This window comes from Uloborus diversus, chromosome 2 (assembly GCF_026930045.1).
Source record: "Uloborus diversus isolate 005 chromosome 2, Udiv.v.3.1, whole genome shotgun sequence".
Classification (NCBI taxonomy): Eukaryota; Metazoa; Arthropoda; class Arachnida; order Araneae; family Uloboridae; genus Uloborus; species Uloborus diversus.
The window spans coordinates 24,417,124-24,429,255 of NC_072732.1; the positions used below are offsets into that span (position 1 = coordinate 24,417,124).

A 12,132-nucleotide genomic window follows, 5' to 3' on the forward strand; every position below is an offset into this window, starting at 1 on the left:
AGGACGACAGGGGAATGACAAAAATTAAAGTTAACTTATATATTGTCATAACTGCAAACAACAAATATCAATGTCACTTAAAGTAAGGGGGGGGGGGGAAACTCTATACAAACAAGAGTCAATCATTCATTGAGGGATTATTACAAAATTAAATGAATTATCAAAGACAGGGTAATGACAGTCATTAAAAATACTTATCAAGATTTAACTTGATATCACCCGAATATACTGGACAACGTATATTTATTCAAAAAGAACTAATTAAGATTATTTCTATGATGAGACCAGAATTCAAAGATTAAATTATGAGTTAATACAACTAATTACCAGGTGTGAGAAACATTCATTCCATTCCTCGACAGGGGAATGACAAAAAATCAAAGGACATTTTTTACTATTTTTTTTAAATAATGCAAACCTTGAAGAATTTTTTTTTCTATTTTACAACATTGCATAACACTTCTTAAGAGGTTAAACAACATTTTCTGTACAAATACGCATGGCTTCCTGAATCTTTAGAGCTGATTTTGCTTTAAGGTGGAGGTAGGGACACACAGGGGAATGACATTTATCATGTCAAAAAATTATTTAAATGTATAATAATAATAGAGTGTTTGTTTTAACTTATTTTACAAACATAAAAACATGTTGTTAAAGCATTCTAGCGTCAGTTTTATTTCTATACTAGTTAGTTTATTATTTTTGGAGCAAGGACAAGAATTTAGCAGTTTAGAGAAAATGACCCTTTTAGTAAATCAGGCTGTTTAAAGGACTTTCAATTTCCCCTCTCGATTCAACTTTTGCGACAAACAAAACTTTGTAGTTATGATTATTTTTCTTTCTCTATGCTTTCTTATGTTTTCTGAAAAAACATTTTAACAATTTGAATTTTGTGTTGATCCTCCAGATTCATCTATACATGAAATCAGCCTTTAAGATTGGACAAAAAAAATTTTATTTTATTTTAATAGTTCTTGTTGAAATTTATCGCTTTTGTTATTGTTATGAACTTTTTGTCCATGATATTTAAAGCGTGCATTGTCTTTTGCAGCTGAAATTATTGAATATCTACATTAAAAAAGCAGAAATGCAGAATTCTGGTGGGGGGAGCAGTCCTTGCTCGCCAGGTAATCCCCCTTCTTCATCCAGCAGCCAATAGCAAGAAATCAAGTGGAAAACCTGTGTTGTCACAAATCAAAACTCTCAATCAAAATGATTGAATTGTAGAGGTGGCTCGGGAAAGAAGTTCTTCAATAGTTTGATTTGCCTTTCGTTTGATTACCAACATGTTTGGCACTGAGCCTTTTTTTTTTTTTTTCGAATAAAATTTTTTTTAACCAGTGATATTTTGTGGCTCAATGTAGCATTCGATGTAATTGTAACAGGGTCTACATTTGAGTGTTTTTTTGGTCTTCATGATAAAGTTATAATGACCATGTTGAACATTCTCTAACAAAACAATTTTTGAACCCAAAACTCCTTCTTTGATATATGTTTCAGTCTTGATTGACTGTGACTCAATGTACATAGCATTCCAGATTGTATTAACACATTTTCAGGATGAAGAATCTGGTATATATTGAACAAAATGGCGATACCGAGGTTCAGTTGAATAAAATGTGAAAATGAGCTGCTGGCTTTGCTTATGAGTGATTCTTTTTCTAATTCATATGCATAAATTACATAGGCAAATGTTAGGACTTACTATTTGTGCCTATTTACATTTTGAAGTGTGAAACTGAGAATGTGTGGGACATACACCTCCAATTATTTAAACAATTTTTGTTTTCTGTAATGTTAAAATTCCAATTTTTCAATTATGATATTTAATGTGTTTTTCCCCAGGAACATTTTTCTTTTTTCTTTGATGGAAAGGGGTAGGGAAGAAAGAGTAAATACTAAAAGATCTATAACATTAAAATATTCGTACGTAAAATAAATGATTTTACATTAGGTGCCTTTTGGTGTCAACAAAAAATATTTGTTTCCTTTTATTTTTCAGAAAAGCAATTTTGAAACACATTTAGTTCTTGAAAAAAATGTTTTATAAGTTTTTTTAAGGCTGTGCAAATACAACATTTATGTGATTTTAAATGCTGCAAGTGATTTAAGTTACAAAGATTGTTTTACAAAGTAAATAACTAGCTATCATACGTTATGCTAATAGAAAAAAGCATGTTTTTTAAAACATATATATTATGGTTTGTTGCTTAGTTAAATTAATGCGTTGAATGCTTTTTAAACCAATTCCTGTTTAGTACATGATTTCTTTTTCATTTTAAAAGTAATAATACTTTTTGAAAGAAATATTCAAAGATATTACAAACATATTTTTCAGTGAGTTATTTTTACTGCCAAATATAAAAGCTATATTTAAACAGAAAAACAGAGATTATTATTCAAATTATAGCTTTGATTGTGCCAGTGAACATAAAACCAGCTAACAAAGAGTTATGCTTTTTGAAGGAAATATTCAAAGATATTACAAATATAAATTTTAATAAGTTGTTTTTACAGCCAAATATTAAAACTATACTTCAACAAAAACCATAAATGCTTTTTTAAATTATAATCTTCTGTTGTGCCGGTTAACAAAAATCTGTTTGCAAAGTAAAAATGCTTTTTAAAAGAAATATTCAAAAATATTACAAATTCATTTTTAAGTGGTTGATTTTTACTGCCAAATATAAAAGCTATACTTTGGCAGAGAAACCCAAATGCTTTTCTAAATTATAAGCTCTGAAACTGCAAGTTTACAAAATTTGTTTAAGTAGTTGGAGTTTAAAATGACTACAGTGATTCGGTGAGTAAAATTCATGACTTTCACTTATAACAAAATAACTCTAGTATTATGACTCAACAATTTTTGCTTGTAGAAATATTTCTTTGAGATTATGTGTGAAAAAGAAAATGATGACTTGATAATGATGTGCGTTTCTTCACTTTTATACAGACTATCTAAGAATTTTCTCAAACGATAGATATATTATTATACATTGTACATTTTCTTTCAGATTAAATTTTGTTAATTTGAGGCTATGGAAAAATAGAGTATATATTTAATGTAACTTTGTTTTCAAATTATGACAATGAGAGTCCTTACTTTTTTGTACAATTTTATTATTTTTTATTGACATGCAATGAATGTAGATGTTACTAGTACTAAAATGCATTCACTCATTTTGTATAAATATATGAACAGAATCAAAAAAAAGGAAAAAAAAAAGAAAAAAGTTAAAGGAATGAACAAATTTGTTGATATTAATTACTTTTTAGGGTAAATCAGTGTGAAAATTGTTGTTTAACTGAAAATAGTTAAATATTACTTTTGACGCTTCAGTGTTAAAAAAAAAAAAAAAGCTTTTCTGCAAATACTTAATCTCAATCATATTAAAAAGGTAATAAATAAAATTTTGCAGCAGTAAATGGTGTGTGTAAATATATGTTGATGCAGTGTATATTTGATTGCACTTACGTAATGTTCTGATGCTACAAAGTTTATTGATTTAATACTTCTAAAAAAAAAAAACCAGCTTCGTGTTTATGCATAATTTCAAGAGAAGTTTTCTGATCATTTTATACAAATAGTTCGATAATAAGGGTTTTAAATATTTGTTTAATTGAACAATATCTTTATGGCTCTGTTTTAACAATGAGGCCCTTTCTTACAAAGTTTCTCAAATAATCATTATTGAATTAATTGTTAAAATGCAAATAATTTCTTGGAACTCGTTCACTGCTACATGTTTTGTATAATAAAATTCGTATTTGTATTCTCTATGTAGCGTTAATAATTTTTGATCACTCTCTAAAATGGTTTCATGATTCACAACAATTTCATTTCATTAACCATATCTTTATTTATGTTGTACAATACTGTGACCACGGATTGTATGGAAAGACAAACATCCGTTTTACAACCGGAAATGGTCGAATCTATTATTTTTTACCGATGTCAGCTTTTGCAGAAGCAGAGTCTCATTCAAATGAGCCATAGACTAATAATAAGAGTAGACCTTCCTTTCCCAGACTTGCTGATGAAAAAATTGGTTTATGGATACATCATGTGACTGGTGGAAGGCTCGGCGAAAACTTTGGCAGCATGGTTGCTAGATGACAACATTACCTATAGTTTGGCACTCGACACGTATTTTAAGACGTAATGTGTTTTCATTATAATTTTTTTCCAGGTGCAGAGATTGAACTGTGTTTCTTTTAGTTATGCATTTTTTCGACATTAGTCATTAGTTTTTGATCACAGTTTTCAGTAACTTTTATTTCATTTGGAACTGCTACTTTAGCGTTGGCGTGAACGTAATGACTTAAACGTTTTGCGTTAACGCAAAAATGTACTAATCGGTATCTTAAAATGATATTGTAGGTAAAAATCTTACCATTTGCCGATTCTTTTTGGGCGCTTGCATCTTAAATTGAATAAAGAAAATACACAGCACTATCTAAACGAAAAACTCACTATATTAACAAAATATTTACAACTTAGAATAACAAATTTACAAATCGGACTCCATAAAAGATCATTCTTCCGTGTTCCATCAATTTTATTTATTTTATTTCAATCGTCTGCTACGATCAACGCCCGCTGTTGCTAGGATATCCACCAGTCACATGGTTTGGTTTATGAGCAGCAAAAGGGTTGCCATAGCTCGGTCTATTCTTATTATTAGTCTATGAAATGAGCGGAATACGAGCATCAAATTTTTACTTTTCCCCCCTCATTCAGATAGATTCGTCTTATCTGGACGTTTGAAAATTCCATGCAATCCGTGGTTGGACAGTAGGTTAAGTCAATTTAAAAACATTTTGAAAATACATGCATGAAACACAGAAATGTAACAAATATGAATGAATTTTTAAGATGTCTATAATGTATTGATAAACTCAGTTGCATATTAAAATAATAATAACAAAGTCGTTTATTTTAAATATTACTATAATTTTCCTGTTTTTAAGAACATAGGGTTTTTTTTTCAAATATTTTATTTTTAATGCATAAATATATATATATATGAAATTGAATTCATATTGATAGTAAATTTTCCTTCCCTTTTGATTACTTTTAAGTAAATAAAGAAGTAGCAACTTCGATTCTTCAATAACTATGTCAACTCATGACGCAGTGAATCCGTTTTTGTAGAAATAAAATCAATTTTGTGTTTTGTACATTCTATAAAATTTGAAAGCGTCCTGGTAATTTTGTAAGCTATTTTTGTATTCGAAAGTTCTACTCATTTCATGTGATGAAAGTCAGAGTTTTGTGTTGGCATCGAGGTAAAATAAAATTCTCTAATTTGTTAACACAAAATCATGTAGAAAAGGTTCCACTATTTTTTTTTAAATTTAACATATGGTAGCGGTTGTATTTTGTTTGTGTGCACCACGGCAGTTATGTGTAAATTTTGATCATTTCATGCTGTTATGTAATTTATTAATTTCGAATAATTTTATGTGTATATAATGAAAGAGCTTTAGTTGAAACTAAATTCTTAACCAAGTGCCACACTCTGCAAAATTTGCACTGCATGCCGTGTAGCTATGCCATTATTCTATTCATTACCACATCATTCAATCGGTGATGTTTCTTTTCTTTGCTACATGTTAAAAATATAGTTTGCTTTGTATAGTGTACATTTTATCTTTAAAATAAACTTGTGAAAAAAATATTCTGTGAAATTCTTTCTTAGTCATTTTTGGAGTTGAAAATTCTAGCAGAAATAAATTCTCCGATTTATACAAGGAATTCCACCCTCCCCCCCTCCCCGAGTCTGATTGGTTACAAAGAGAACTTTTATATGGAACTAGCTGTACCCGACGCGCGTTGCTATGCCAACAGAAAAATACATCATTATACTGATTTTCATGACAATCGGTTGAACGGGGCAGAAGTTGCTACTCTGCAGTGCCACCTGGTGGCGAGTGGCTTCAATGAGCATATTATGCACCTTCTCCGTGGAAAAATACATATATATAGCAATTTTCATAATAATCGGTCCAGGTATCAAGCGAAGCCGTGACTATACTCACATTTTGTACTCACGCAGTTTGCAAGATCAATCAATCGCTAAAAATATCAAATAGAAAAAGTTTTAAATCCCCCCGTTGCATAAGAAGCCATAAAATAATAAAGAAAGAATTCATTTGTTCAAACTCAAGAAAAATGGCAACAGCCAACTTCTTATCAATGAGATCTTTCACGCGAATTGATTTCTGCAGCCGATCATTTTATTCGTATTTATCCAATGGATTGTGACTTAAATTGGAATAAAAAAGGAACTATCGATCGGATTTTTTTCGAACTGGTCTATAAACATTCCCAGTACCAAAAATAACAAACGGTGAAAGTTTCAGCCAAATCTGCCGGGTAGTTTTTGAGTTCATGGATGACATACAGACAAACATTCATTTATATATATATATATATATATATATATCATTCTGCTACAGTCCAACCATGGATTGAATGGAATTGACTAAGACGAGTGGATCTGAATGAGGGAGAAAAGTTAAAACTTGTTGTGCATGTTCTGCTCATTTGAATAAGATTTTGCTTAATTTAGGGGCTAAAAACTGACATTCCTAAAAACTAATAGATGCGTCCATTTCCACTTGTAAACCGGATAATTGCCTTTCCGTACAATCTGTGGTCTGACAGGTTCGCCAAGAGCTCAACCGGGCCCTGGGGCAAGGCCGTAGCCAGGATATTTTCGGGGAGGGACATGGTCGGAGGGAAAAATGGTTCCAGACATGTAATGGGAAAAATTAGCGTTTAAAAATTATGTTTATTATGTTGTTTGCAAAAATTGAACTGAAATGTAATTAAAAAATTAGTTTCTAATAATTATTTGGATTAACTATTTCAAAAATTTCGTAATATATTTAGACTCGACAAAATAAGAGAACTGCCTGGACTTGTACGGTCTGATACAGTGTTTATTACATGTCTACAACAGCAGCTTTTAAAAAAACTTTTGAGCAAGTTAGTGAAAATAGTCATGATTGAAAAGCAATCTACAGTTGCCACCTTAAAAAAAACACCCTTAAAGGCAGATCTACAAAATTACGCATTTAATCAAAAGTATGATTAGATTAAAAATGGTAGTTTTGATCATGTAAATCTGTTGAGTATTGTTGAAGTATATATAACAAAGAATGTTTTTAAAATGTTGTTTTGTAATAAAAGTCATTAACATTCTGGGAAAGAACCAAGGTGTAAAAAAGTTGGGACATTTTGATTTTTTTTTTTTTTTTAAATATGTATGTAGGTGTGGAGGGGTGAGAAGGAGAAAGGGTCTGACTGGAAAGAATATTGGTATAACAAAGTCAACTCAAGTGAAGGTGCAGTATAGGGAAGAATTTTGATCAGATAGTCTTCGTTTCTTTATTTTTTTAGAGAAAGGTTAAAATTTCGGGGGAGGATTTATCCCAACTGTCCCCACCCTGTCTACGGCCCTGCCCTGGGGTAAAGTACTGACTTGCGGGGCCCCCCTCCAACCACTAAAAAAAAATCCTGTTGACTGCCCTCACCTCTTATTTACATTTCGGTAAACTCAAGTACGCCTTCTATACCGCGACACCTGCTTCATAGTAATCCTAGGCGTCGTACCATGAGTCAGTATACAGTGGAGAAATGGAATCGTATTTGGTAGTTTCTCTTCGTAAAAAATATCAAAAAAGCTAGTAAAATAAAGAAAACTAACCACTCTAATGTTAAACAAACATCTTGACACCGGGATTTAAGCTGAGTTCAAAAGTTCTATATCATAACAGATAAAATTGAGGAAAAAAGTTTAGCAACATGCTGAAATGTTACACGTTCTTATCTTTCAAAAGGCCATAGTGTGCTTATTCTCCAGTTGAAAATTCAATTCGAATTTTCGTTATGATATCTTTAAAGAAATACATACAGAATTAAATATTTTTATTTCGGCTAAAAAGTGAAAATACTTTACATTATTTACTTAATTGAGAGAGTATTTTTGCATTTTGCGAAAAATGCGACTGTAACGGAAACCCTGCTCGACACTTTTAAAATTCTTGAAGTCATTCAAATTTTTTTATATGTATATATAACAAGAGAGAGAGAGAGGGTCTAGATTTTTGTTTGGAGGGGGAGCGGGGGTAATGTCATTACTAGCATCTCACAATCAAATTTTGAGAGTTGTGTTGAGTGGGGAAAGAGAAACAACCATATCAACCTATAGTCATAAGTATAACATTTGTGAAGATCCTCCTCCCCCGGAAAATATTCGAAACTATAATTTTAAAACTGCAGTTTACACGAACACTGATAATGTTGGGAGGAGGAGATGTTCAGGTACTTTTTGAAGGGCTAAAGCTCCTAGACTCTGCCTTTGAAATTTCTCGAAATTAAAGTCTTAAAAATGAAGTTTTTGACGATTTTTAACTAGAGGAGGATCGGGGATGCACTCTAATTTTTCAAAAATGGAAATAAAATATACTAAAAATGCTAAGTTGTAAACCATCTTTGTTAAAGTGTTGGAAACAGAAGTTCGGACAACCTTTTCCCGGAAAATTTTTCAGTTTGAAGTTCTAAAAACGCAATTATAAACCTTCTTGGTACACGTTAGGGAAAAGGTTTGGATTCGGAGTGTCTCCGACTCCGCCGGAACTTTTTCGGGATGGAAAATCCAAAAACGAAATTTTAGACGAGTTTTTATGATGTGGATGGAGAGAGGATTGAGGGTACTCTCAAGGAATGTTTTGGAAATTTAAGTCCCAAAAACAGAATAGTAAATTATGTTTGATGACAAGAAGATATGTTCGGTGAACCTTCACCCGGAAATTCTTAGTTGGCCCTCCTCTGAAACTGTTTTTTGATCTTAAAATCTTAAAAACCCATTTCTTGGCTATTTTTGATTAAGTTAGGAGATGGGAGGATGGGGTTCAGGACTCTTTCCGGAATGGTCCCAAAATTGAGTCCTAAAAATACAATTACAGGACATCTCTCAGGATAAGGGCTGGGGTTTAGAGAAGCTCTCACAGAAATTATTCGAAATTGAAGTTCCAGAAACGGAATTTTAGATGATGTTAAAGGTAGGTGAATTCGGGACTCTTTCGTGGAAATTTGTTGGGATGGAAGTCCCTACACTCTCAGAAATGGACTTTCAAATTTGACGAAATTTTCTTCGTTTTTGATGAAACCACTTCCAGGGATATGCTCCGAGCGAACATTTCGTCAAATTGAAGAAACTGCTTTTGTTAGTGGTTTGAGGATGCGAATTTCCTCAAATGTAACGAAATATTTCTTCATTCTAGTTTCGTCAAATTAACAATCATTTTCGTAGTTTTGAGAGCATTAGTTTCGTCAAATTAATTTCGTCATATATGAGGACGTTAATTTCGTAAATTTTTAAGAAAATTTATTTCCTTTTTTTTTTCTTCTTTGAGCACATTAGTTTTTTTTTTTTTTTTTTTTTTTTTGAGAATAGTCGAACCTCGTTAATTCGAACACGCTTAAAACAAATAACCGCTGAAATGAACTTTTTTGCAATCCTTGTCTTATTGTTTATTGTTTTTTGGATAAAGCGAACCACGTTTTATAATAATCAATTTTAATGTTCCCTTTAAGTTCGTTATAGGGGCATTCCACGGTATTTTTGACATTTATGTAGAGTCCGTAACGTGACCTTTTTTGCCATAACTTTTTAATTTACTGTTTGATTAGCATATTATTTTATTTTGATCTTTCCCTACCAACACACCAGCTCAAATTAAAATAATTTGCACATGAAACGGTAAATTAAAATGTTATGGCAAAAAAAGGTCACGTTACGGACTCTACATAATGTCCAAAATACCGTGGAATGCCCCTATAACGAGGTTCGACTGTATTTTATAAGATTTGTGTGCGTGTGATCAAATCCTAACTTCAGAATCTTACCACCGTAGTTTCCCACTTTATTGCGTATAGTCACTTTCACAGGCCCGTCATTTACGGGGTCAGGGGGTCAATTACCCCTCCCCCCTCCGTCTTGATTTTTGAACATTCATGTTTTTACACATGACTGGCCGTTGTTTTAGTTCGTTTTCTGTAAAATTTTTATTGAGTACAAACTCTTTGTCATATTTGGGAAAAAATTGAAACAACGGGCCTGAGGTCACCCCCCCCCCATCAAAAAAAAGACAAGTAATTGTTAAAAAAAGAGGCACATAAAATTTGTCAAGCATATTTTTATTTATGTAAAAATGCAAACAAAAACTTCTTAAAAAAGGTAAAACTAATCATTGCAGATTAAACTCCCCATGGTATCTAATTAAACCCCCCATAATGGGGATTTTCCTTCAAAAAATTTTATTTTTGTCGGATATTTTCCAAATTTGGCACAGAGGTTCGTTATTGGAGGCTCGGGAATTCACACAAGGTCGTTTATGTCCCTCTATGTGGGGGGACAGACAACCCCGCATTGAGGGTTCTCCGTCTTAAAAAAAGGTTTTTGTCCGATCTTTTTTAAATTTGCCACAGAGGTTCTTAGATGCTCAAGAATCACACACAGGGTAGTTTTCATCACTTTATACGGGGAGGGGGGGGGGGGGGGGGGTCCTCGAAAAAATCCAATTTTTTTCGGATCTTTCCAAAAATTGACACATAGGCTCTTTGATGCACGGGGATTCACGCAGGGTAGTTTTCTGCCTTCTATGGGGGGGGGGGGGGAGGCAACCCCTAAAGTAGTTTTCCTACAAAAAATCCAGTTTTTGTTGGATTTTTCTGAATTTGGCAGAGTTTCGTTATTTGATGCTCAGGAATTCTCATAGGGTGGTTTTCTTTGCGCTATGGGGGGGGGGGCAATCCCCATACGGGAGGGGTTCTTATAAAAAACAGTTTTTATCATATCTTTTCCAAATTTGGAACAGAGGTCCTCTGATGCTCGGGAATTCACACATGGTAGTTTTCAACCCTCCATGATGGGGGGGGGGGGGGAACAACCCCGCATTGGGGGTTCTCCTTATATAAAAAAAGTTTTTGTCCGATCTTTTCTAAATTTGCCATAGAGGTTCTTTGATGCTCAGGAATTCACGGAGGTTAGCTTTCGTCAATGTATGGGTGGGGGGGGGGGGCGCAACCCCGATGGGGGTTTTCCTTGAAAAAAATTCATTTTTTGTCGGATCTTTCCAAAATTTGGCATAGAGGTTCGTTCATTGATGCTCAGGAATTCTCATAGGGTAGTTTTCGCCCCGCTATGGGGGACAACTATCAAATGAGGGGTTTTCTTACAAAAAACCAGTTTTATCATGTCTTTTCCAAAATTGTCACAGATGTCCTTTGACGCTCGGGAATTCCCGTTTTCGTCCCGCTATGGAGTGGGAAACCACGTGTGTGTGTGTGGGGGGGGATTTCTTAAAAGAACTCAGTTTTTGTCTGATCCGTTCCAAATTTGGTACATTTGTCTTTTGATGTTTCGGAATTCTCATAGTATAATTTTCGTCCTGCTATGTGTGGCAAACCCCATAGGAGTTTTCCTTATAAAAATCCAGTTTTTGTCGGATCTTTTCCAGATTCGGCCCAGATATTTTTTGATGCTGGACATCCACATAGGATAGTTTCCTATGGCGTAGTATTCATATGGGGTACTACCCCATGTGATTAAAGAACCTATGTGCCAAATTAGAGAAAGATCTGACAAAAGCCTTGATTTTTGTAAGGAAAAACTCCCCTAATTGGGGGGGGGGGGGTGCACCTAAGACATTAGTGCACATAAATGCATAAAACCGACAATTTTTAAAAATAAATGCATATTTTTGGGTCTTCTACAGAACTCGATTCTTTATTCCCCTGTTATCAAAAGGGACTTTCAAGTACGGTTTTGGGATTTCAATTTCGAAAAGTTTCCGGGGGGAGTGGCGAGTTCTGAACCTTATCATTTCTTATAAGCTCATCAAACATGGTTTAAACATGCGGTTTTTAAACTTCAACTTCGAAATTATGAATGAGTGCTGCAAAAAATACTCAAAAAACTTCATTTTGAAATGTAAAAATCTGATCCAATGTGGTGGATACCTAAATTTTTCTCTGGTATTTAAATTTCCGTCAACTTGGAGATGTCCGAAATTGTTCTGGACCTGGTAAACCCATCTTTATAAGTGGACGTACACCCC

At 33.2% G+C, this 12,132-nt stretch overlaps 1 protein-coding gene across 1 annotated transcript in view; it reads left to right on the forward strand.

The window, feature by feature from the left end:
• LOC129217782 (CLIP-associating protein 1-like) overlaps nucleotides 1-4,076 on the forward strand; it is an 86,044-nt gene extending 81,968 nt beyond the window's left edge. Inside the window, exon 31 of the mRNA XM_054852125.1 lies at nucleotides 1,052-4,076. Coding sequence (XP_054708100.1) covers nucleotides 1,052-1,159 — 108 coding nt within the window. The 3' untranslated portion in view covers nucleotides 1,160-4,076. The remainder of the gene's footprint in view (nucleotides 1-1,051) is intronic.
• Nucleotides 4,077-12,132: the final 8,056 nt, after the last annotated feature.